This window comes from Wolffia australiana, chromosome 4 (genome assembly GCF_029677425.1).
Source record: "Wolffia australiana isolate 7733 chromosome 4, ASM2967742v1".
Classification (NCBI taxonomy): Eukaryota; Viridiplantae; Streptophyta; class Magnoliopsida; order Alismatales; family Araceae; genus Wolffia; species Wolffia australiana.
The window spans coordinates 15,783,619-15,809,982 of record NC_135838.1 but is presented as its reverse complement, the minus strand read 5'-3'; the positions used below and the strand labels follow the sequence as shown (position 1 = coordinate 15,809,982).

The 26,364-nt window shown below is 38.4% G+C and overlaps 3 protein-coding genes across 3 annotated transcripts; 2 read left to right on the top strand and 1 right to left on the bottom strand.

Moving 5' to 3' along the window:
* Nucleotides 1–1,246: 1,246 nt before the first annotated feature.
* On the top strand, nucleotides 1,247–11,108 carry LOC144702073 (uncharacterized). Its single transcript, XM_078573942.1, has 4 exons — nucleotides 1,247–1,359; nucleotides 1,439–1,559; nucleotides 8,859–8,956; nucleotides 10,811–11,108. The coding sequence occupies exons 2-4, from the start codon at nucleotides 1,505–1,507 to the stop codon at nucleotides 11,009–11,011; spliced, it is 354 nt and encodes a 117-aa protein (XP_078430068.1). The 5' UTR covers nucleotides 1,247–1,359; nucleotides 1,439–1,504; the 3' UTR covers nucleotides 11,012–11,108.
* Nucleotides 11,009–13,631, bottom strand: LOC144702074 (uncharacterized). The gene is made up of 2 exons (XM_078573943.1): nucleotides 13,382–13,631; nucleotides 11,009–11,294 (listed from the first exon to the last, which is right to left on the bottom strand). The coding sequence occupies exons 1-2, from the start codon at nucleotides 13,585–13,587 to the stop codon at nucleotides 11,150–11,152; spliced, it is 351 nt and encodes a 116-aa protein (XP_078430069.1). The 5' UTR covers nucleotides 13,588–13,631; the 3' UTR covers nucleotides 11,009–11,149.
* A 149-nt stretch (nucleotides 13,632–13,780) lies between these two features.
* SVR7 (pentatricopeptide (PPR) repeat-containing protein) lies at nucleotides 13,781–16,007 on the top strand. Its single transcript, XM_078573941.1, has one exon. It carries the CDS (start codon nucleotides 13,826–13,828, stop codon nucleotides 15,857–15,859), a length of 2,034 nt encoding a protein of 677 aa, XP_078430067.1. The 5' UTR covers nucleotides 13,781–13,825; the 3' UTR covers nucleotides 15,860–16,007.
* The last annotated feature ends 10,357 nt before the right edge of the window (nucleotides 16,008–26,364 follow it).

The window sequence follows — 26,364 nt, the reverse complement described above, 5'->3', positions numbered from 1 at the left end:
TTTATGAGAGATTCATTCAAAGACTTCACCAAATCAACTTTGGTTTATAATGCAGGTTATCCCAAGTCCATGGATAGCTTATGCACATTTTGTGCATTATTTTGATATAAATTTACTGCTCCTAAAATGCTTATTGAACAATCTTATTAATTAATTGATGATCACTTTAACCCAATCGATACGTTAAGTTTCCATCCTCTTGGATTCCAAGCTACACCTCATGCTCTACGAGATACAAAGCAGTGTTTAAACTCAGTAATGGAACATTTTCAATCATCGGGTACAGTATATGCATAATCCTTTGTACACAGGAGACTCATGAATGACTTATGGTATGGTTAACCATCAAACCCTAATATGTCATTCATGTAGTACTGATGCGTAAATGGGGTTTTAAAGAAAATCTTCTCCACTATCTCCATTGAACTGGACAGGGAGTTAGTGCATCTTGTTCATCGAGTTAATATTCTCCTATACCATGGGAGAATGACCACATCTTCACCATTTAATCATCTTCGTTTACTTCTTCGCCACATGCTAGCATTTTTATTTTTTGACAGCTCCAAAGGTAATACACAAATTCTACTTGAAAAAAAATGATATTTAAAATTTTGAAAGGTTAACTGTTTCGATGGACATTTAAACCATAGACACTAATCATTCAAATAACATAGCTTGTGGTGGAGTACTAGGTTAACGACGAACTGAGTCATGAAAAATGGACTCAATAACCATGTCACCCATTATATATCATGTAAATGTTTAACTGTAACATTATTACTAAAGTATACATTTCTTCTACTTTGCCACACAATCCTCAACATCCATAGACCTATTAAATCTTCTTATATTCCCTAGAACATGAGAAATAGATGAATTCCTTTGAGATTTTTCAAGAAGTCAAAATAAAAACTTGATGAGTTAAAAAATATGGAATTGATAAGGTTAAGAAGATTGGAAAACATGAGGAATTGGGTCCAATGTTTTCTTTCCAGACATCAAGGACCCGTAATATTGGTGTGATAATTTTCTATAGAAAAAAATAATGTCTAGGTCATCTGGTCACCCTGTTGTCATGTCATGAATAAATATGTCAATGATGACATGTCATGACAAAAATGATGTCTAGGAATATCACCCGCAAGCAAACAAAGGTCATAATATAAAATTATTTATGTCTTGCACATGTTTTCCTAAACTTTATAGTACTAAATAAAGAAAATCTCCGCTTATGGACAGGGTCTGATCCTCTTATTTACTCCCCATCCCCTCTCTATTTCTCTCTCTTCTTCTCTCTCGCCGTGTGCCCTGTTGCTCGTCCCAAGACCCCCGCTCGTCAGTGTCTTCGTCGTTCATCTGGTATTTTTCGCGTAATCCATTTCGTATTTGTTGTTTCATCGTTCGGCAGATTCAACGAATTAATCTCTTCGCACAGTAGGGAAAAAGGGGGCATCTTGGGCTATTCTGCCCTGAGGAAATTGAAACCCATGTTCTTCTGTGTCCCATGGAACCTACCCTGAACCATACCACGGCCCCAGTTGAAGAGGAGGACGCGTGGGGTATGTGAACGTTACGCTTACTGCTTTGCTATACTCCGAGGTTGTGATTCATCATCGTGTATGGTAATGCATATTATGAAGTAATACTTCGTGTTTCGTCGGGTTTTTTTTTTTTTTTGGCTGAAACTCATCTGGCAATATTCGTAGAAGTTCAGTTAAATTTCTCTTTTCTGGTTTGCGTTTTCTTTCAGAAATCCTCCATTGAGTCATTAGTCGCGCTTAATCCCACCGGATTCGGTTGATTTATAAGTGGCGAGTCTTCATTTAGGCTACAATTGATGCTCTGCGACGCCCGGGAGCGGAGAATCTACAATGGATCATACACTTCTCCGTGATTTGCCAAATCATGTCACATTTTCCGTAATGAGATAGAAAATGATTAAGCGCGAGGTTGAGAATAGTGAAGAAAAATCAGATTCTTATGTCTCCGCTGTGGAAAGTTATTTTCCCAAGCGTCTCAGGGAAGGGGATAGAGAAGAAAAGGTCGTCCAAAACATACATATCGTGTTTAATATTGGAGCAGAAGAGTGAACAATCAAACCCATGAGCTTCCGATCTACGTTTTGTGATCTGATCTATTCAGAAGGTCGAGTCCGATCGATTGATCAATTTGACCAAAATTCAATCCGATTTTGATTGAAGTTCCTCAGCTGGTCCTTCACTCGACTCAGTCTTAAGTCCACTGACTGGGTTGATCTCAGAACCTTACTGCATCTTTATTTTAATGAGCTAAATGGCTCGATGGGAAAAAAAATCAGCTGGCTAAATGGGCTTATCAGATCTAGCAGGAAAACTCAATATATTAACTCAGCTGATCCAAGTTTTGATCTGTGGCCATCTTGGCTGATGAGATCAAATAACTCGGTTCAACTGATCTCAAAATAAGCCCGTCTGTCAACTGTTTTACTCTGCGATTCAGACCAGTTGTCGTGCGCTGTTCTGTTCTCTGTAATTTTTTTAAACATCTCATTGTATTTCACTTGCTTTCTACCTAATCATTTTCCCCTTCGTTGTCTATGAATATTGAATAGTTTGTTTTCTTTAAGGTATCACTTATGTAACTGCTGGTGATCTAATGAATGGTAGCCTTTTAAGTCTTCTGGAAAACAGATATGCGACGCATGTGTCGCCTAAGCAAGCCTGGCGTGTGTTGCGGTAAAACCTGAATCCTAATTGAATGTGACACGACACCATGGTAGGGGAAATAAAACCAGGGGTAGTTACGCGATTTTGGGGCTAAGTAGCTTATAGAAATTATTCTGTGGACGAATCGCAGCATTGGTTTGTGAATATCTCAGTGTTGAAATATTCATAATTTGATCCAATGTCCTGATAGTTCTTGGTAATCTCCTAGATGCATGTTTAGTGAAACTATGACTCGTTGGAATTCCAATGGGGATACTCAGATCAACTATAAACGTCAGGACAAACACTCAAGACATGGGGCAATACAAAAGAAAACTACTGACTACGTGCAATTGCTTTTATCGAGGAACATAGATATCAATGTTTTTTTACGACTTAGCTCCACTTAAACAGATGAAACCGTTGTACGAACATCAGTATCTGTCCATATTCTTTTTCTTCTTTAATTCTCCATGAAAGCTCGGAAGAGTGGAAGGAGGTTAGAGAAAGAATGATCGTGGACCAAAATAGACAATTATTTTTTTCATTCTTACAAAGTAAGTTATATTGGCTTTTATAGCCTCTTAAACAAAGGAAAATGACCGTTGGAGTCCAACGGTCATCTCATGACCGTGGGAGTCCAACGGTTACATTAGTGGTTGCTTATGGGCCCAATGGGCCTGTTGAACTAACACCCCCCCTCAAATTGGGTATAAATGTTGAACATGCCCAACTTGGACACCAATGCTTGAAAGTGCGGGCCAGGGAGGCCCCTGGTGAAGATGACAGCAACTTGCTCCAGAGTGGGGATGTAGTGGGGAACAATAAACCCATCATCGATGCTTTGCTTAATGTAGTGTCGTGCTACTCGGGCATGCTTGGTCCGTTCATGCTGGACTGGGTTCTTGGCCATGGCAATGGCCGATTTACTGTCGGAATAAAGATGTATCCCCGTCCCAGGGAATAGATGTAAGTCTTGTAAAATGTCTTTGAGCCACATGCCCTCACAAACTCCCTTCTTCAAGGCACGAAGTTCAGCCTCAGCACTTGAGAGGGAAACTTCTTTCTGTTTCTTACTGCGCCAGGTAACCAGGTTACCTCCAATAAAGCTGCAATAACCCGAGGTGGACCGACTGTCCTCAAACGAGCCAGCATAATCAGAATCGGTGTAGAGAACTACACTAGGTTCTCCTCCCTGCCGAAATAATAGGCCTTGCCCAATCGAGCCTTTAAGATAAGCAAGAATTCGATCTGCTGCTCCTTGATGTGACTCCCGGGGGTCACTCATAAACTGACTCAGTGAGTTAACAGAAAATGCGATATCCGGACGAGTATGGTTGAGATATAACAATCTTCCAATAAGTCTCTTAAAAGACGTCTTGTTCACCGGGGCATCTTTGTCATGCTGTTCAGCTTTCAGCTTGACGTTGATGTCGACATGAGTAGCAGCTGGACGACAGTCCAATTTACCTGTTTCCCGGTTGTGACAATATAATCCCAGTCTTAGAATATGCCACCTCGATTCCCAAGAAATAAGTAAGGAGGCCGAGTGCTTTAATATCAAATGAGCTAGTGAGATATGCTTCAAGACTTTGAATTGCACCCACATCATTTCCCATGATTATAATATCGTCGACGTATACAATAAGAATGACTACTTTCCCTTGAGAACTATGCTTGATGAATAAGGTATGGTCTCCTTCACTCTGAAAGAATCCGGCAGAAAGCATGGTTTTGGAAAATTTTCCAAATCAGGCACGAGGGGACTGCTTGAGACCATATAAGGACTTCTTGAGGTGACATACATCGCCCAAATTTTTACTTAAATAATACCCAGGAGGTGGTGACATATACACCTCTTCCAACTCCCCATGTAGGAAAGCATTCTTGACATCATATTGATACAACTTCCAATCAAATAAAGCTGCTAAAGCAATTAAGACTCGAATTGTATTTAACTTGGCAACATGGGCAAAAGTTTCATTATAATCAATACCATATGACTGAGTATATCCTCGGGCAACTAGGCGAGCCTTATATCTTGTAATGATATTTAATAGTAAAAACCCATCTGCTACCGACCAGCTTTGTTCCAGCTGGGAGGGGTCCCATTTCCCATGTACCATTTCTCTCAAGTGCTTCCATTTCCTCATCCATAACCTTCTTCCATTCGGTGGAAGACATGGCTTCTTTGACTGATTTTGGAACCGACACGGTCATTAGTGCTTGAATTATTCTATTATACTCAGGAGAAATCTGAGTATATGAAACATAGTTGCCAACTGGATACCGCTTTGTCTGTGTGCATGCCCGAACACCCTTGCTAACGGCAATAGACCAGCCATTGTTGCTGGGAATATCTTCATAAACTGTTTTGTCATTTCTTAGAATACTCTCTGAGACATCTGGCTGTTCCTCCTCCTGAATAGGGCTGAAAAACTGATCTGCAGTATGCTGTTGACCCATGTTGGATGGTACAGGGATTTCTTGACTCCCATTGTCGCCAAGCTCCTGAACCACGGAGTCAAGATTTCCATCCACCCTGCTCTCGGAATCATAAAACATCCTTGCCTCATCAAAGGAAGCGTCTGTTGTAATGTAGAGTCGCTTTGAGCTGGGATGATAACATCAGTATCCCTTTTGAGTAGACGAAGAACCCAGGAATAAACACTTTAGAGCCCTGGGATCCAACTTTCCTGCATGGTGAGCATGTACATATACAATACAACCAAATATCTTGGTTGGCAGATTAGTCCTTAGACATAAATGAGGAAATTCAGAAGACATAAGATCAATCGGGGCAGAAAAGTTCAAGGTTCTAGATGCAATGCGATTTATAAGATGTGTGGCCGTGGCGACTGCTTCACTCCAATATTGTTTGGGACAGTTTCCTTGAAATAGAAGGGCTCTGGTCGCAGACATGATATGGCCAATTTTCCTCTCAGCGAGACCATTCTGCTGAGGGGTGTTGTTGAACCGAGGCTCTCTCTCTCTCTCTCTCTTTCTCTCTCTCTCTCTCTCTTTCTCTTCTTTCACTTTATTTCTTTCTCCATTGTGAGTGGGCCACGTTCTATAAGTGGCCCACGTGGGAGTTCTTCTTTTTTATTCGAATTTCACTTAAGTAAAATCCCACGTGTGAGCCTTTAAGTGACTCACACGTGGGACCTTGTAATGGGGCCTCTTAAAAGGCCCCAAGCCCTAGCCGTCAAGAGAACACTTCTTTGTTTTTTGTTCTTTTTGTCTACAAGACTTTGTCTCAGGCGCCGCCCTTGGCTGGAGCTTCTCCTCTCCTCAACATCTCTCTATTTCTCCCAAACTAACAGGTGTTCACACACGAGGACTGATGCACAATTCCCTTATCTTCTAGATACGTTTTTACTTCTCCGGAAAAGTATTCTTTAGCATTATTGGTCCTCAGCATTCTGACCTTTTTGCCAAACTGAGTATTAATCATTTCGTAAAAGAGGGTAATGATTGATGAAACCTCAGATTTGAATTTCAGTAGATATACCCATGTATATCTAGTGAAATCATCCACAAACAGAATAAACCACCTGTGCTGGAAGAGCCCAGTGGTGGAACAAGGCCCCCATACATCACTATGAGCACAATCAAATGCAGTGGAAGATCGATGATTTGAGGCAGGAAAACTGGATCTTTTGTGTTTAGCAAATTGGCAAGACTCACAAATCAGATTGTCAATAATGATCCCCTTAAACAGATTGGGGTATACATGTTTCAAAAGAGGAAATGAAGGATGTCCTAGTCTCCGATGGAGGAGGATGACCCGTTCTTCACTCTGGGTGTTGTAGACCACCTTTTGGCTATCATCCTCCTCCAGGCCGTCTAGTAGAAGAAGTCCCCCTTCCCGTCTAACAGACGAAATCTTCTTCCCGGTGTCCTTTATGCACAAAAAACAGGAATCGGAGTCGAGGGTAAATCTCCATCCAGTATCAACAACTAACTGTGTTAGGGAAAGTAAATTTGCTTTTAATTCCGGTACGTGTAAAACATCCTTTAGTAGTACTCCTTTGATAAAAATGGTCCTTCAACTTTTAAAATCCCACCATTAGCAGTGAAAACCTTATGATCACTGGAAACTAAGTCATATGATTTAAAGAGGGATCTTTGGGGTGACATGTGATCTGTCGCTCCTGAATCCAAAATCCAAGACGATGCTATAGTGCTAATATTATTGGTAGTGAAGGCAAAGTGCTCACCTGATCTGGCAAATGATGTGGAGCTCATCTTTTGCAGTATTTTATTCATCTCAGATTGAATGAGCTTTTGAATTTCGCCCCCATCATTGCTCTTCTTGGTTGAGGGATCTCCCCCTTCACTTGCAACGCAGGCCTTTTTCTGGTCTCTGGGCACCCAGAGACCTTTCCGGATCTGCTCCTCCTTCCAGGCCAATTTCCTGCAGTCTTTTTTCAAGTGGCCTTCCTTCCTGCAATAGCCACAAACGAGTGGTTCTGGTGGATTACCTTCCTTTGGAGTTGCTTTAGAAGTCTGTGGAGGAGGCGCTGCAGGGCTTGGATTATTCCAAGGCTCGCCCCTTTTAGCTAGGTGAGCTACAGAGGCAGGAGTAGTGGATTCTTCATCCTTAAGTGTCAATTTTCTCCGACGTTCTGCTCCTTGCAGTTCGGAGATAGCTTCTGCTAGTGTTGGAAATCTTTCTCGATGTAGCAGTTGACTCCGTAAATTTTCATATTCTGAATTTAAACCCATCAGAAAGGTGAGTGTTCTGAACTTAACTTCTCGAAGATAGGATGGTAAATTCTTATCTCCAGTGGGCCAGAGGAGATCTAGTTCCCTCCAGATAGCCTTGAGCTTTGCTGAATATGAGGATATGGACATACTGCCTTGCTTCAGTGTCCTTTCTTGTTCCCGGAGGTCGAAAACGCGGAAGTCGCTGTGGGTTTCTGCACAGGATTTATTAATCTCTTCCCACAGATCCCGAACACAGTCTATAAGAAGGTAGTCGTCTCTTTGTTCTTCTTCCATATTTCGTATCATCCAGTTTACAATAAATGCCTCTTCCGACTCCCAAATATATAGTTTTCGATCATCTTCTGAAGGGGCATCCTCTGTTAGATGTTTGCCCAAATATGCAGCTTTGAGGGACCTTTGAGCAAGAGTAACCCATTTTTGCCCATGAATCCCATTATATTTCATGTCCAGATCGGGTAATATCACCCTGTTCTGGATTGTAGTATCCGCCTCTTTGGTAGTAGATATTGAGGTTTCTAATTCCCTTTCCAACATCTTGGATCGGGATTTACCTCCCTTAGAGTCATTAACAACTGGTGAACGAAGCTGGACGAAGAGAGAATTACCGGCTAGAGCAGTTGATGATTACTGCTAGAAGAAAACACATGCGCCGAATGGATACGGCCCGCAGAAAAGAAAAACCCGCCGAATGAATATGGCACTTAGCTGAAACAACAGTTTCTGTTGAATCTCTTCTTGAAGAAAGGAATGGTCGCCGAATGGATACAGCCCGCCAATAAGATACTTCCGTCGAGAAGAGGAATTCGCGAAATCGCAGAACTCGCGATCACGCGTTTCTTCAATACTTGCGATCGAGATCGCAGAAAGCCACCGAAGACAGTTCCACGGCCGGAATCGGAATGATTTCCGTTGAAGCCAAAAGAAATGATTGGGCAATCTTTAAATACTGACCGGAGTCAAAGTGATTTCCGCCGAAGAGCAGTTCCCGCCAGAGAATCGATTTCCGTAGGAAAAACGTCGGAGAAATTTCCGCGGAAGGACGATTTCCGCTGGAGAGCTTCCGAGTGATTTTTCGCGGCCCTTTAATCCTTCGAAACAACGATGTCTAGGATCTGCTCTGATACCATGAAAGCTCGGAAGAGTGGGAGGAGGTTAGAGAAAGAATGATCGTGGACCAAGATAGACAATTATTTTTTTCATTCTTACAAAGTAAGTTATATTGGCTTTTATAGCCTCTTAAACAAAGGAAAATGACCGTTGGAGTCCAACGGTCATCTCATGACCGTGGGAGTTCAACAGTCACATTAGTGGTTGCTTATGGGCCCAATGGGCCTGTTGAACTAACACTCCATTCTGCCATTCTCGCCTGTGGTTTGGTTTTTCCCTGTTCTTAGTGACTTAAAGTTAACCTGGCGAACCATTAATTTTCTTGCCATTCTTCAGATACCGATGGATTCGTGATCCCAAGTTTATCCATCGAAGATTACAAACCCGAGAGTAACAATGCTTCAGGAGTAGTGAACCCAAATCCTGCACACAAGGTATATTTTCTATATCTATGATGTTTCTAAGGCTGAAGCAGTTTCTCTCTCTCTCCTCCCTCTCTCTCTCTCTCTCTTCATATATATATCTCCCGCGCTCACCCTTTATACATCTGTCTATCTAAAATAGTGCTTGTCCAACCGATATCCAGTATTGGACAACCAACATCTGATATCCGTAAAAAGCTGGGACGGTGTCTGATGTTGGATATCGGATATCAGACGATATCAGTCCTTTAGGTGTAGACGGATATCGAAGACGGATATCGGAGGGGTAAGGACGATCCGGATATCGGATTTTGATATCCGGATATCGAAAACCAGTATCCGGATATCGATATCTTTATCGACAGAAAAAATAATACTCGTAGTCTCTGAAGGATGAGAACCAACTATGTAGCATCTACATCGAAAATTCAAGTCCTGTATACGTCATAAGTCCGATCCTTTGTAGTAACTACCCGTAATAACGAACTTGCAAAATGGATCTGTTTATCATAAAGAGATTCGTTGTTCCTGACCCTGCTTCATGATTTATGTACATCCAACGCCATATACTTTTGATACATTTTCAACCTTGTTTAATATATACAGCGCATGATTTCTACTTTCTTCCATATGGGATAACAGGATTCAGAGTTTACATTAAACTTCAAATCCTGTTATCCCATATGGAAGAAGGTAGAAATCGTGCGCTGTATATATTAAACAAGGTATAATATTTATTAAACTATATAATAACATATTAATAAAAATTCAGTATATTTTAAGCCGGTTAAATATGTAATATATTTAAGATGTTAATAACTCGTCCAATAAATAGAGCCCGAAATTTCTATTTTCTTCCATAAAGGATTCGTAGTTTCATGTTAAACTCAGAATCCTGCTGTTATCCCATCTGGGAGAAAAAAAAAGTTTGAGCTCTATACATTAAATGTGCCACTTAATAAATAAAAAGCTCCCAACTACCCTCTTCGGCATGATGATTCGTCTAACTGCTGCTTAACAATGATTAAATTATATTTTTATACAACCCTTCTAAGTTGGATATCGGAATCCGATATCCAACACCGACATCCGATATCGTCATCCTCCTCGTGAGACAGACGCGGATGATGACATTGAGACAGATATTGATATCAGATATCGGCGCTGTAGCAACCGATATCTGATATCGTTATCCGATATTTGGATATCGGGAAAAAATGGATACCAAAAATTTGATTTTTGGTATCAAGTACAGCATCCGTCCCGATACCGTAATCCGATACTGGTATCGAAACACTAATCTAAAAGTTTATCAAACTTACCGTGAAGTTTTTATCTATATATTCATTTACCTCTCTATGTATCTGCTAATCTGTTCTGTATCTTTGGTTCTCTCTCTCTCTCTCGATTAATTCCTCAATCTATCCATTCATCTATGAATATATTTATTTAAATTTCTCTATTTATCTATGTATTTACTCTGTAATACCCAATGTTTCTGTATTGGTTCTTGCAAGGCCCCCTCTGCCTCTCTTTCCATACATCTACCCATCTATGAATCCTTCAATCTAGCTATTGATCTATTAATCTATTCATCTACCAATTTTCCAATATATATATAAATAAATTTACCTCTATTCATCTATTCAGCATCTATGATCTTTCCAATATTCAATCTTATATCAATCTCTTCCCTAGAGTAATTGTTTGTGTTAGTGCATGCCCACTCTCTCTATATATATAAATCTAACTATCTATGAAACTACCTATCAGTTCATCATTCTACCATTATTCCATCTGTCTATCCACCTATCGATTTAACTACTCCAAATCTATCAATCTCATGTAATCTGGTTCTGATGACAGCCCATAAAAGAGGAGAAGATTTACTTGGGGCCGCACGGAGCGCGGCCGTTTGACGGGAAGCAACAGGATTTCCGCAGTAACAGTTTCACTCCCAGGAATAAGTCCAAGGAAGCCGACCGCAAGAGTGGCGGCGCCGCCGTGCCCAAAGGCGGCACCGCCATGCCGAAGGCTGCCCCCCGTGGCTGGGTTAACCCTCACTAAACAAACTCCCCTTTCATACAAAAAACATGGTGTTGTATGATATGTTGTATCAACTCATCGGATTATGGCTCTTTACAATATGCATCCATTCTCGCAACTTTGCCACGTGTCTCAATGCTTGCCATTGGATTTAGTCTCTTATCGGATGGGCACCTTAATCCAGCCGTTGGCGAATGCCACGGCGAGGATGATGAACGGCGTCGACATCCCGAATATGATGATGTATGGCAGCGGCGTCTTCATTGGATTCTCCCCTTCCCTCTCCCCAGCCGTCTGCCAGTACCTGCGCATCGTAATAATGATGATGATGATGATGAAGAACACAATAATAATGATGATTTTCTTTGTGATAAAAATGAAGATGATGAACACAGGTGTTCATGATCATCGTCATCATCATAATGATTCAGGAGAATAATGATGACAATGATCACAATAATAGTGATGATGAATAAAATAAAAGTGATGATCAATGATTAGGAGGAACATGACAGTAATTCTGATGATAGATGAATGATTATGATGATGACCATGATAATAATGATGACTTTAGTTATCATAATAATGAAGACGAATATAGAAGATGAATGCAGGCGAATTACAATGACACTGATAATAAAAATAATCATGATAATAATTATCATGATTGATGAATGATGATGATTTTTTTTTGAGAAAGATGAATGATGATGATGATGACCATAATAGTAATGATATGATCATGTCCCTGTTAATAATTATGATGATGATGGTTGATGAATGATCATGACCATAACAATAATTCTGATGATGATTGATGAATGACGATGATGATGCCCATAACAACAATTATGATGATGAAGGATGAAGATCATAATAACAGTAATAATGATGACAAATGACGAATGATCATGATGATGTTCATAGTAATAAATAACGATGATGAAGGATGACTGAGGATGAATGAAGATGGTCATAGTAACAATAATTATGATGATTAAGGATGATTGAGGATGAACGATGATGATCATAGTAACAATAATTATGATGATAAAGGATGTAGGATGAATGATGATGATCATAGTAACAACAATTATGATGATAAAGGATGTAGGATGAATGATGATGATCATAGTAACAATAATTATGATGATAAAGGATGTAGGATGAATGATGATGATCATAGTAACAATAATTATGATGATAAAGGATGTAGGATGAATGATGATGATCATAGTAACAATAATTATGATTATAAAGGATGAATGAAGATGATCATAGTGACAATAGTTATGATGATAAAGGATGAAGGATGAAGGATGAAGGATGAGGGATGAATGATGAATCATGAAGGATGATGATCATAGAAACAATAATTATGATGATGCAGGATGAAGGATGATGATCATAGTAACAATAATTATGATGATGAAGGATGAAGGATGATGATCATAGTAACAATAATTATGATGGTGAAGGATGAAGGATGATGATCATAGTAACAACAATTATGATGATAAAGGATGAAGGATGATGATCATAGTAACATTATGATGATAAAGGATGAAGGATGAAGGATGATGATCATAGTAACAATAATTATGATGGTGAAGGATGAAGGATGATGTAACAACAATTATGATGATAAAGGATAAAGGATGATGATCATAGTAACAACAATTATGATGATGAAGGATGAATGATGATGATCATAATGCTAATAATTATGATGATAAAGAATGAAGGGTGAAGGATGAGGGATGAATGATGAAGGACGATGATCATAGTAACAACAATTATGATGATGAAGGATGAATGATGATGATTATAATGATAATAATTATGATGATTAAGGATGAATGATGAATGATGAAGGATGATAATCATAGTAACAATTATTGTGATTATAAAGGATGAAGGATGATGATCATAGTAACAATAATTATGATTATAAAGGATGAATGATGATGATCATATTGACAATAATTATAATGATAAGGATAAAGAATGAATGATGAAGGATGACGATTAAAGTAACAACAATTATGATGATAAAGGATGAAAGATGAAGATCAAAATAACAATAATTATGATGATAAATGATAAAGGATGAATGATGATAATCATAGTAACAATAATTATGATTATAAAGGATGAAGAATGACGATCCAAGAAACAACAATAATGATGATAAAGGATGAAGGATGAAGATCAAAATAATAATTATGATGATAAAGGATAAAGGATGAACGACGAATGATGAAGGATGACGATCAAAGTAACAACAATTATGATGATGAACAATAATGATGAAGAATGACGAATGCTGAACGATGATCATCATCATAGAAATTATAACCACTACGAAGGACGACGGGGGAGGCGACTCACTGTTCGGGCTCCTGCTCGCGGGTGATGAACTTCTTCTTCGACGCCTTCTTCGCGTCGTCCCCGCCGCCGCCGCCGCCCAACTGCGCGCAGATCCGAACCGCCTTCCTCGCCGCCGGCCACGCGGCGGCGCCACGGCGACCGCCGCCGGCGACGGCGGCGCCAGAGACCGTCACCGCCGGCAAGGCCATCGTCATCGTCATCGTCATCCCCCAAAACTTTCTCTCAAACAGCTCGCCGAAGAGCAACTCTCCTCTTCTTCTACCCCTCCCCTCCGCAGCGGATAACGGAGATTAGCAACGGGTGGCTGTCCCCCCGATGGGCCTTATCCTCCTTAATGGGCCTACCCGGCCCATTAAGCCCATTTCACCCCTCCTAGATAAGGTTCTCCTTCTTCTTCTTCTTCTTCTTCTTCTTCTTCGCTGGAGCTGCTCCGAGGAAGAAGCTATGGCGGCAGCGGCAGCGGCTCCTTCTTCTTCTTCGTCGTCGTCGTCTTCTTCCGCGGGATTTAGCCATGAACGCAGGCGCCAAGCTTTCTCCTCCGTCTTCGTGAACGGCGTCTCCTCATTCGCGTGGAAGAACCGCGGCGAAGACTTGTTCCCCCGCCATGCCAGCATCTCAATCCAGGAACCCACCCCCAAGGGGAAAACCTCGGTCTGGATCAACCCGAACAACCCCCGAGCCTCCCGCCTCCGCAGCCAATCCTCGGAATCGCGATTCGCCCGCCTCTCCCAGCTCGCGGAAACCCTAGATTCCTCCCATCCCCTCCAATCCGAGGTCGAGGAAACCCTAGATTCCGCCATGGTCAAGCCCTCCGAGCAGGACGCGGTGATCCTTCTCAACCACATGACCAATCCGGAGACCGCCGTCCTCGCCCTGCGCTGGCTCCGGCGGAGAATCAAAGCTCGCAAGGACGTCGTCCTCTTCAATGTCGCGCTGAAGGTGACCAGGAAGGCGAAGAACTGGCCCGCCGCGGAGACTCTTCTCGGGGAGATGCTGGACTGCGGCGTGGCGCCCGACAACGTCACCTTCTCCACCGCGATCAGCTGCGCGCGGCTCTGCAATCTCCCCGAGAAGGCGGTCTTCTGGTTCGAGCGAATGCCGGAGTTCGACTGCGCCCCCGACGACGTCACCTACTCCGCCATGATCGACGCTTACGGCCGCTCGGGCGAGGTCGCCATGGCGATGAAGCTCTACGACCGCGCCAGAGAGGAGAAGCGCCGCCTCGACCCCGTCACCTTCTCCACAGTCATCAAAGTCTACAGCTCCACGAACAACTTCGATGGCGCGCTCAACGTCTACGAAGAGATGAAGGCCCTCGGGGTTAAGCCCAATCTCATCACCTTCAACACCCTGCTCGACGCCATGGGCAGAGCTTCCCGGCCATGGCAGGTCAAGACCATCTTCAGAGAGATGGAAAGCAGCGGTCTTTCCCCCAGCAGAGCCACCCACGCTGCTCTCCTCCGCGCCTACGCCCGCGCCCGCTACCCCGACGACGCCCTCAAAGTCTACCGCGAGATGAAGGACAAGAACCTCGAGATGACCGTCGTTCTCTGCAATACCCTCCTCGCTATGTGCGCTGATTTGGGGCTCGTCGAAGAAGCCCTGGAGATTTTCAAAGAGATGAAGAGCCCCGATAGCTGGACTTTCTCCTCCATGATCACCATCTACTCTTGCAGCGGAGGAGTTGCAGAGGCGGAGGCCTTGTTCGAGGAGATGATCTCTTCTGGGTTCGAGCCCAACATCTTCGTTCTCACCTCTCTCGTTCAGTGCTACGGCAAGGCCAAGAAGATAGACTCCGTGGGGGCGACTTTCGAGAGGATGCTGCAAATGGGTATCACCCCGGATGAGAGATTCTGCGGTTGTCTGCTGAATGTTCTTGCGGAGGCGCCGGAGGAGGAGAGAGCCAAAGTTCAGGCCTTTGTTGCCAGGGCCAGTACTTCTCTCGGGGGATTTGTGGAGAAGTTGATGGATAAGAAGGCCGGTGAGGAGGCTTTGAAGGCTCAAGCGGAGGAGCTGTTCTTGAGCGTGGGGAGGGAGGTGAACAAGGCTTACTGCAATTGCCTGATTGATCTTTGCTTGAAGGGTGGGAGAGTGGAGAGGGCGTGCTTGCTCTTGGATGTGGCGTTGAGGCTGGGGATTTATACTGGGCTTCAGGCTAAGTCTGCCACGCAGTGGTCGCTCAATGTGAGGAGTCTGTCTCTGGGAGCTGCCATGACTGCTCTGCGGGTGTGGATGAGTGATCTGTGGAAGGCGATGGAGGATGGGGAGGAGCTGCCTCCCTTGCTGGGGATTAACACTGGGCATGGGAAGCATCGGTATTCTGATAAAGGGTTGGCTTCAGCGTTTGATTCTGAGCTCAGGAAGCTGAGTGCGCCCTTCCATGAGGCCCCTGATAAGGTGGGATGGTTTCTGACTACCCGGGTTGCTGCCAAGGCTTGGTTAGAGTCCTTGAACTCCCCTGCCAGAGTTAAACTTTGAGGTTTTTCTTCTTTTTTTTTTTTTTCTCTTGGAGTGGTTACAGTCTCCGTGAATTATTGTTCTGGCGGTTGTGCATTGCTTTTATGCACGTTTTTGGCTGCTGGATTTTGTACTGGGAAGAGTGGGTTTTAGTTTACATCGTTATCTCCTCAGGTGGGTCTTTTCAAAGTGATTTTATATATTTTTGGTTCATTTTTTCACAATCATGGGGGTCCCCATGGAAGGTGAGATTAGGGAAGGACACGGTCTGACCGAAGTTCGGTCAGACCGGACCGAACCAAACCGGCGGTCAGCCTTTTTAGGGCTGACCGAACCTTGCGGTCCGGGTCCGGTTCGCACATCGAACCGGACCGAAGACCGTTACTCTCTCTCTCACCTGCTCCCTCTCCCCCTCTCTCCCTCCTTTCTTTCTCCCGTTCTCTCTCCCTCGCGCCTGCTCGTTATCTCTCTGTGTCCGTTGTCCTCTTTCCCTCTTGCCTGCGCGTTCTCTCTCTCTCTCTCTCTCCTTCTCTCGTTGTCTCTCCCTCTCTCCTGCTCGTCCTCTCTCACTCTCCTGTTCGTTCTCTCTCACTCTCCCGTGCGCTCTCTCTCCCTCTCTTTCTCTCCCTCTGTTCCGGTCTCACGCTCCCTCTCGTTCGCTCTCCTCCCTTTCTTTCGCCGTCTTTCCCGTTCTCACTCTCCCCCTCTCGTTTTCTTTCCGTGTATCCGGCTCCTTATCGCGTTCTCTCCCTCTCTTTCTCCCGCTCTCCCTCCTCTCCTCTCTTCTCTTCTCTTCTCTCTCTCTCTCTCCCCTGTTCCGGTCTTACTCTATCTCTCTCTCATTCGCTCCCTCTCCATTCCTCGTTCCCTCTTTCCACTGCTCCCGTTCTCACTCTCTCCCGCTCATTTTCTTTCCCTTTTTCCCTCTCTCTATCTCGTTCTCTCCCTTCTTTCTCACCTTCTCTCCCGATCTCCCTCTCCTCCTCTCTCTATCTCGTTCTCTCCCCCTCTCTCTCACCCTCTCCCTCTCCTCCTCTCTCTATCTCGTTCTCTCCCTCTCTCTCTCACCCTCTCTCCCTCTCCTCTCTCTCACTCTCTCACCCGCTCTCCCTCTCCTCCTGTCTCCTCTCTCTCTCACTCTTCACCCGCTCTCCCTCTCCTCCTGTCTCCCTCTCTCTCTCACTCTCTCACCCGTTCTTCCTCTCCTCCTGGCTCCCTCTCTCTCTCACCCCCTCTCCCGCTCTCCCTCTCCTCCTCTCTCCCTCTCCCCCTCTCTCCCTCTCTCCCTCTCCTCCTCTCTCCCTCTCTCTCTCAAGCCCTCTTGTTCTCTCTCCCGCTCTCTGTCACCCTATCTCCTGCTCTCACTCTCCGCCTCTCTCCCTATAGTCCTCTCTTTTGCTCTCCCTCTCTCCCTCTCTCATTCTCTCACACACACTCTCTCCCTCTCGCAATCTCTCTCTATTGAACTCCCTCCCTCTTGCCTGCTCCCTCTCCTTCTTCCCCCTCACTTCCCTCTCTGGTTCTCCCCCTCTAGATCCTCCTCTGTCCATCTCTCACTCTCTCCCTCTCTCCCTCTCGCACTCTCGCTCTCAGTCTCGCCCTCTCACTCTCTCACTCTCTCCCTATGGTATTCTCTCTACCTTTGCTCTCTCTCAGTATCACTCTCTCGCTATCATTCTCATTCTCATTCAACACTGCTTCAGCACTAGAGGTGACATTAGATGCAATGAGAAGACCAAGTCAACTTAACGTTGACTAGTCAACATGACCGACCGAAAACTGGATCAGACCGAGACCGAGACCGGACCAAACTTCAGGTCTAGGTTTAGGTTTTCGGTAGAACCGGACCGAGACCGGACCGTGTCCTTCCCTAGGTGAGATGGCTTCTGAATAATCTTACTAGGGTTCGCCCAACTGATTTCCGCCCAATATCCGACATCAGACAACCGATATCTGATATCGGGAAGCAAATTGGGACAGTGCCAGATATCGGATATTGGTTGATATCCATCTCTAAAGGGTAGACGGGTACCGGTGACGGATACCATAGATATAGGAACGCAACGGATATCGGATGCCGGATATCATTCATCGATATCCGGATATCAAAACTGATACCCGGATGGTAGATTTTTAACATATTTTAAGGTTTAAACTTGCTCCAGCCATCTTTAATGTAAATCCTTCTTATGACTTACGCGCGCCAACGAATGCTACTTCTGGCAAATATTAGAGATATGCCCCTTCGACTTAATATTGTCGAAATTTGTATAAGGGAACTTTACGAAAATAAAAGTTCATACATGAAGCCCACATAAACAATTATTTTGATCCTTAATTGAGCAACATATAACCTATAGTTTTTTATGGGGACTAACCGACTAAGGAATATGTAAAATATTAATCTCAAAATTTGAAAAGAAACTAGAAGCTTATTTGGTTCTTTCACATGGTTTATTGGTTTATATACTTAGTATTTATACTATTCAACTAAGTACAAATGTGAGTTATGTAAATTACTAATTGGGCAAGTGTAAATTTATAATGTTAGAAAAATCAAGAAATTTTGGGGAAAATGTTTCAAAAATTTTTACAAAATTGACCCCACTTTTTGTTCTTTAACATGAATTATATAACTTATATTTATATTAGTAAATTAAGTCCACAGTTGAAATATGTAAATTACTAATTCGGTAAGTGTAAATTTATAATGTTGGAAAATTCAAAATTTTTTAATGAAGATGTTGCATAATTTTTAACAAAATTATCCCCCACTTTTTGGTGCTTTAACATGGTTTATTTACCTAATATTTGTATTATTTAACTAAGTGCAAATTTGAAATATGTAATTTACTTATTTGGTTAAGTGTAACTTTTTTATGTTAAATTCAACAATTTTTTATGAAAATGATGCAAATTTTTTAACTAAATTATACCCCACTATCTGTTGCTTTAACATGGTTTATATACCTAATATTTATACCATTTAATTAACTGCAAGTTATAATGTTGCAAAATTCAACAATTTTTTAGGAAAATGATGCAAAAATTTTACCCCATACTCTCTGGTACTTTTACGTGGTTTATTTACCAAGTATTTATATTATTGAATTAAGTGCAAAAGAAATATGCAAGTTACGTATTTGGTTAAGTGTAATTTTTTATGTTGGATAATATAACAATTCTTTAGGAAAATGATGCAAAATTTTTAACTAAACTATACTCCACTTTCTGGTGCTTTAATATGGTTTATATACCTAATATTTATATTATTGAATTAAATGCAAATGTGAGTTACGTAAATTACTAATTGGGTAAGTGTAAATTTATAATGTTGGAAATTTCAACAATTATTTATGAAAATGTTGCATAATTTTTTCCAAAATTATCCCCCACTTTTTGGTGGTTTAACATGGTAAATTTACCTAATATTAATATTATTGAATTAAGTGCAAAGTTAAAAAATGTAAATTACTAATTGGGTGAGTGTAAATTTATGATATTAGAAAATTCAACATTTTTTATGAAAATGTTGCAAAAATTTAAATAAAATTATCCCCCACTCTTTGGTGCTTTAACATGGTTTATTTGCCTAATATATGTATTATTGAATTAAGTACAAAGTTAAAATATGTAAATTACTAATTGGGTAACTGTAAATTTATAATATTGGAAAATTCAACATTTTTTATGAAAATGTTGCATAATTTTTAACAAAATTATCCCCCACTTTTTGGTGGTTTACCATGGTGTATTTACCTAATGTTAATATTATTGAATTAAGTGCAAAATTAAAATATGTAAATTACTCATTGGGTAAGTGTAAATTTATAATATTGGAAAGTTCAACATTCTTTATGAAAATTTTGCAAAATTATTAACAAAATTATCCCCCACTCTTTGGTGCTTTAAGATGGTTTATGTACCTAATATTTATATTATTGAATTAAGTGAAAATTTGAGATATGTAGATTACTAATTGGGTAACTGCAAATTTATAATGTTGGAAAATTCAAAAATGTTTTATGAAAATGTTGCAAAATTTTAAATAAAATTATCCCCCACTCTTTGGTACTTTAACATGGTTTATTTACCAAGTATTTATATTATTGAATTAAGTGAAAAGTTGAAATATGTAAGTTACATATTTGGTTAAGTGTAATTTTTTATGTTGGAAAATTCAAAAATTCTTTAGGAAAATGATGCAAAATTTTTAACTAAATTATACCTCACTATCTGGTGCTTTAATATGGTTTATATACCTAATATTTATATTATTGAATTAAGTGCAAATGTGAGTTACGTAAATTACTAATTGGGTAAGTGTAAATTTAGAACGTTGGAAAATTCAACAACTTTTTATGAAAATGTATGAAAATTTTAACAAAACTGACCCCACTTTTTGGTTCTGTCACATGGTTTATATAACGGATATTTATATTAGTGGACTAGGTGCAAAGTTGAAATATGTAAATTACTTATTGGGGGTGTGTAAATTTATAATGTTGGAAAATTCAACATTTTTTATGAAAATTTTGCATAATTTTTAACAAAAGTATCCCCCACTATCTGGTGATTTAACATGGCTTATTGAATTAAGTGAAAATTTGAAACATGTAATTTACTTATTTGGTTAGGTGTAGTTTTTTTATGTTGGAAAATTCAACATTTTTTAAGAAAAATGATGCAAAATTTTTAACTAAATTATACCCGCTATATGGTGCTTTAACATGGTTTTTATACCCAATATTAATATTATTTAATTAGGTGCAAATTTAGAATATGTAATTTACTTATTTGGTTGTGTAGTTTTTTATGTTGGAAAATTCATCAATTTTTAGGAAAATGATGCAAATTTTTTCACTAAATTATACCCCACTATCTGGTGCTTTAACATGGTTTATATACCTAGTATTTATATTATTAAATTAAGTGCAAATTTGAGATATGTAAATACTAATTGGGAAAGGGTAAATTTATAATGCTGGAAAATTCAAAAATGTTTTTGAAAATGTTGCCAAATTTTTAACTAAATTATCCCCCACTCTTTGGTGATTTAATATGGTTTATATACCTAATATTTATATTATTGAATTAAGTGCAAAGTTTAAATATGTAAGTTACGTCTTTGGCTAAGTGTAACCTTTTTTGTTGGAAAATTCAAAATTTCTTTAGGAAAATGATGCAAAATTTAAACAAAATCATACCCCACTATTTGGTGATTTAACATGGTTTATATACCTAATATTTATATTATTGAATTAAGTGCAAATGTGGTTACGTAAATTACTAATTGGGTAAGTGTAAATTTATAATGTTGGAAAATGCAACAATTTTTTATAAAAATGTAGCATAATTTTTAACAAATGTATCCGCCACTTTTTGGTGCTTTAACATGGTTTATTTACCTAATCTTTATATTATTGAATTAAGTGCAAAGTTGAAAAATGTTGCTAACATTTTAACAAAATTATCCCCCACACTTTGGTGCTTGAAAATGTTTTATTTACCCAATATTAATATTATTTAATTAGGTGCAAATTCGAAATATGTAAGTTATTTATTTGGTTAAGTGTAATTTTTCATGTTGGAAAATGCATCAATTTTTTTGGAAAATGATGCAAACTTTTTAACTAAATTTCACCCCATCATCTGGTGCTTTAACATGGTTTACATACCTAATATTTATATTATTGAGTTAAGTGCAAATTTGAGATATGTAAATTACTAATTGGGTAACTGTAAATTTATAATGTTGGAAAATTCAAAAAACATTTATGAAAATGTTGCAAAAATTTAAATAAAATTATCCCCCACTCTTTGGTGCTTTAACATGGTTTATTTGCCTACTATATGTATTATTGAATTAAGTGCAAAGTTGAAATATGTAAGTTATGTCTTTGGCTAAGTGTAATTTTTTTATGTTGGAAAACTCAACAATTCTTTAGGAAAATGGTGCAAAGTTTTTATCTAAATTATACCTCACTATTTGGTGATTTAACATGGTTTGTATACCTAATATTTGTATTATTGAATTAAGTGCAAATTTGAGATATGTAAATTACTAATTGGCTAAGTGTAAATTTATAATCTTGGAAAATTGAAGAAATTTTTAGGAATATGTTTCAAAAATCTTAAGAAAATTGACGTCACTTTTTGGTTCTTTCACATGGTTTATATGACGAGTATTTATATTAGTGAACTAAGTGCAAAGTTGAAATATGTAAATTACTAATTGGGTAAGTGTAGATTTATAATGTTGGAAAATTGAAAAAAGTAATATAAAAATGGTTCATAATTTTTAACAAAATCATTCCCCACTATCTGGTGCTTTAACATGGTTTATTTACCCAATATTTATATTATTGAATTAAGTGCAAATTTGAAACATGTAATTTACTTATTTGGTTAGGTGTAATTTTTTAGGTTGGAAAATTCAATTTTTTTTAAGGAAAATGATGCAAAATTTTTAACTAAATTATACCCACTATATGGTGATTTAACATGGTTTTTATACCTTATATTTATATTATAGAATTAAGTGCAAATTTGAGATATGTAATTTACTAATTGGGTAAGTGTAAATTTATAGTGTTGGAAAATTCATCAATTTTTTAGGAAAATGATGCAAAATTTTTTAAAAAATTATCCCCCACTCTTTGGTGCTTTTATCCATCCGTATAAGATTATTAGTGTCATACCATTAACATTGGATATCTGCAATCAGTGTTTATCTCAAGCTCTATCAATGCAATCACCAAATGTTAAAATCCACACAAGAACTACTAGAAGCTTAACGAAGCCACAACTACCCAATATTTTGATTGGATCTACAACATCACTACTAGCGTGGTTGTGTCCCCTTATTTTAAGGTATGAATCCAAATGGTTTTCTCAAAAGCATTGTCATACTTTTTTCCTTATCATATACATGATAAGGATAAACTACACCAAGTATACCTACATTGGGAATAACATGGTTTTCAACATTGTCTAATTTTAAGGTTTGATTTTCAGACATGAATTGCTTCTCCGCAAATTATATACATCAGTCACTTTTGAAATTTTAAAAACCATTCAGTTCATGACTTAAGGGAAGAAATCAAATGTCTAGCATCACATCTTCCTTGACTCACTTCCGTAGGATGTGAGGATGCCTATCTTTGTGGCTTGAAGCCTGAGATCATGGATACATGATCTCATGGCATTGAAGAAACCATGTATCAATCAATACATGCTATTGGCTTTTATGGTCTTAATTGACATGAAACGTTAATGATTTGTAGTAGAAGACAAAAATCATAACAAACCATAAAAATTGATGGCTAAATCACCTTTGTGTGGATCAGATCCACAATTTATCAGTTTGTCTAGGTGAGGTGTGTTGATATGTTCATGTGTCCAGTCTCTAGATGTATCTACATTATCCTCGACACATTAAGTTTCCTCCTTTATCTTGATGAGCCACATTTGTGATCTGCCATTTTCATTCCACTGTTTCAATTAGGTTGGGAGTGGAGGGTACCCAAGGAGAGAAGGGAGAAGAAAGATGGTCATTTGAAGAGTTATGGCCATTGTTGAGTTTTTCTCAATGCTTTTTCTATTTGTACTTGACTAAAATATTTCATAAAACCCCAACATATTAACCATATCTTATAATGCACAAGATATCATTTGGCATTATCAGTCCAACTAATGACTCCAATGACCCAACAACCTTTTTTGCCAACTGAATTCATTGTCCATATCAACATATTGACTTATTAATCAAGCATTGATTAAATCCTATTGATTGGTTGAGTTTCCTATCTGTGATGTGCCAAGCTACACTTTATGCTCTAGAAGATACAAAGGGATGTAGTGACTCTCTCCTAAAACCTTTTAGTCATCAGCTACCTCGTACATATACTCATTCTCTTGATGCATCTAGGATGATTAGGTTATGCTCAACTATCAACCCCTAATAATTGGTAACGATGTGTTGGTAAATCATCAGAGAATGGTTCTCTGATATTTCACCACCTTGCCCAAGAACTTCATCACATCAACTTCCTTTACTTGCCTCTTATACCAAGGGCATAGGATCTCATCTTGATGACTTAATCACCATCATTAACTTTTTTCTGCATTCGAGCTAAAACATTTTGAAATTCCATGAATAGTAGCTCATAGGTCATAGTCAAAAGACAACCATCCATCCACATGAAGTCTTTTGTGTCCCATTATTAGGTACCACTTACACAATATTGATGTGAATCAACCTAATATAATGTTTTCTTATACCATTCAGGGATTCATATGGATCAATTTGGAAAACTCTTTCCCAAAAAGGTACCCATTATGCATCCTTAGTATCTCTAAACTGATGGATTTAGGATCACCCATACTTATCATATAAGTAAGGTTAGATAGTGATATTTTTCCTGATATTTTGAAGTCTTGAGTATCTTTTGAATAGGAATGTTTATAATACACTTTTAGAAACTAATGATCAATGTATTATGTTTCATCATGATGGACTAAGTCATTTCATATATTCAAGGACTTGATTATAAACATCACACGCTAATATTAATGAATGAACATGGTGAAATACATTTATTCCACAGAAACTTCCCAGGGCACATTCGTTGTTCCTGATGATAAAATACGCTTAGATTTTAAACCCATTATGGTAGGAGTGTGTGTGTGTGTGTCTGATTGAATCTACCCACTTGTTGTCAGGCATCTCCAAATATGAAAAAAACATGACCTATAAATGTGAGGGGGCTATACAAGAAGATGCCTGAGACATCCGACCGGAATGCCTCAACTAATCAAGTTAAATCCTACACATTCAACTTGAGTCAATTCCCGACAGGCAAAATAACTCACAACGAGAGTTTCATTATCCCAAAAAGAATTTTATCAATTTTTTCAGTAAATTTTATCTACCTTGATAACCCCTCGTCATCACTTCAAAAGGGATCTTGTACCTCAATTACCGGACATAAAGGAAATTAAAGCTAGCTATCAAAATCTATCAATAACATCAAGAACCTCAAAAGGAAGATGATCTATGTTTCAAATACAATAAAATTGGAAATGAAAATGATCGCCTTTTCAGATAACTTATACTAAGTAATATAAGTTAGAATATTCATAAATATAATTTAGTCAATTTAATTTACAACAAAGATAAATGGAAATTAATAAATTGTAAAATAATGCAACCATGACAATACAGTCGTAAGTCTTAATTTAATAAACTTCGAAAATTTTCAATTATAATGATGATTAATAAATCTAATATAAACACTACAAGGAATATTTTAATCATTTAATATAATATTTTATCAAGTGAAAGTACTACAAGGAATTTAACTCTTGGTAATTCCTAGAGCAGGAATGAACACTTATTCTTCTTTCTGATTAATGGCGACCATAGGAAGGGACTAGAGTTATCCATATATAGTTATTCCATAAATATTCATATATTGAAAATATAAACTAGACTTCAGTTTTATGTTTTTAATGTATAATTTGATAAACAGATATAAGATTTGATCTTTAAAATATTATTATACGATAAAAAAATTATGATGATACATGAGATACAACTGAGTTAAATATTTACCAAAACATGATTTCGAACTAAAATAATATCCCTTTCTTTGGATCTTATAAAAGTAAATAAATTCATTTAAAACTCATTTGAAATATTAAAAATAATTTGAAAATTTATTTTAATTGTATGATTAATTAAAATCCATGAATTTATAATTTCATATATAAATATTTTATCATTTAAATTATCATATTTATAAATAATATATTATATCCTCTCAAGCCAACCATACATTCACAAGTTATATTTCTTACTATATCTCCTCAATAAAAGTTTTTATATAATATACTAATTTAATTTATTTATAGATTTAATTAATTAATTAACTTATTAATTAGTTAATTTAATATTATAAAACTAAAATCCAAATTTTAGTATGATAACTTTCATTTGACAAACCAATCGCTATTTTCCAGATAAGATGTTTCTCTCTGTATCTATTGTATAAACACTTTTCAGTCTTCATTAAAATTTTCATGAATTAATCATTAAGCTCATCCATTAAATAATAAAGTTAAAATTCCCATTTACTTAGTACTTCAAGTTTAAATGACAAACTTATTATGATAAGTTCCCATTCAACGAACACCTCCATAAAATAAAAATTGGGCCGATTTATTAATTATAAATTTCTTGATAGCTATTTGAATTTATTGTATTCAAAGAGATAATGATAAAATTTATTTATTTATTTCTTTCTTTGGAATATGGAAATTTTGAAATTTTAATGTTTTTACAACTTTTACATTGTGAATCATAGAAGGATTTTGAAAATTTATTTGAATTTTCTATCCCTCTCTTAGAAAAATAATATTGGATTAGTATTTCATCTTCCATCATTTATCTTGTTGATGTATCCAGTAATTTTTGGCATTTATCTTATTTATATTAATTTTTCTATTCTCTTAAGGTTAGAAGT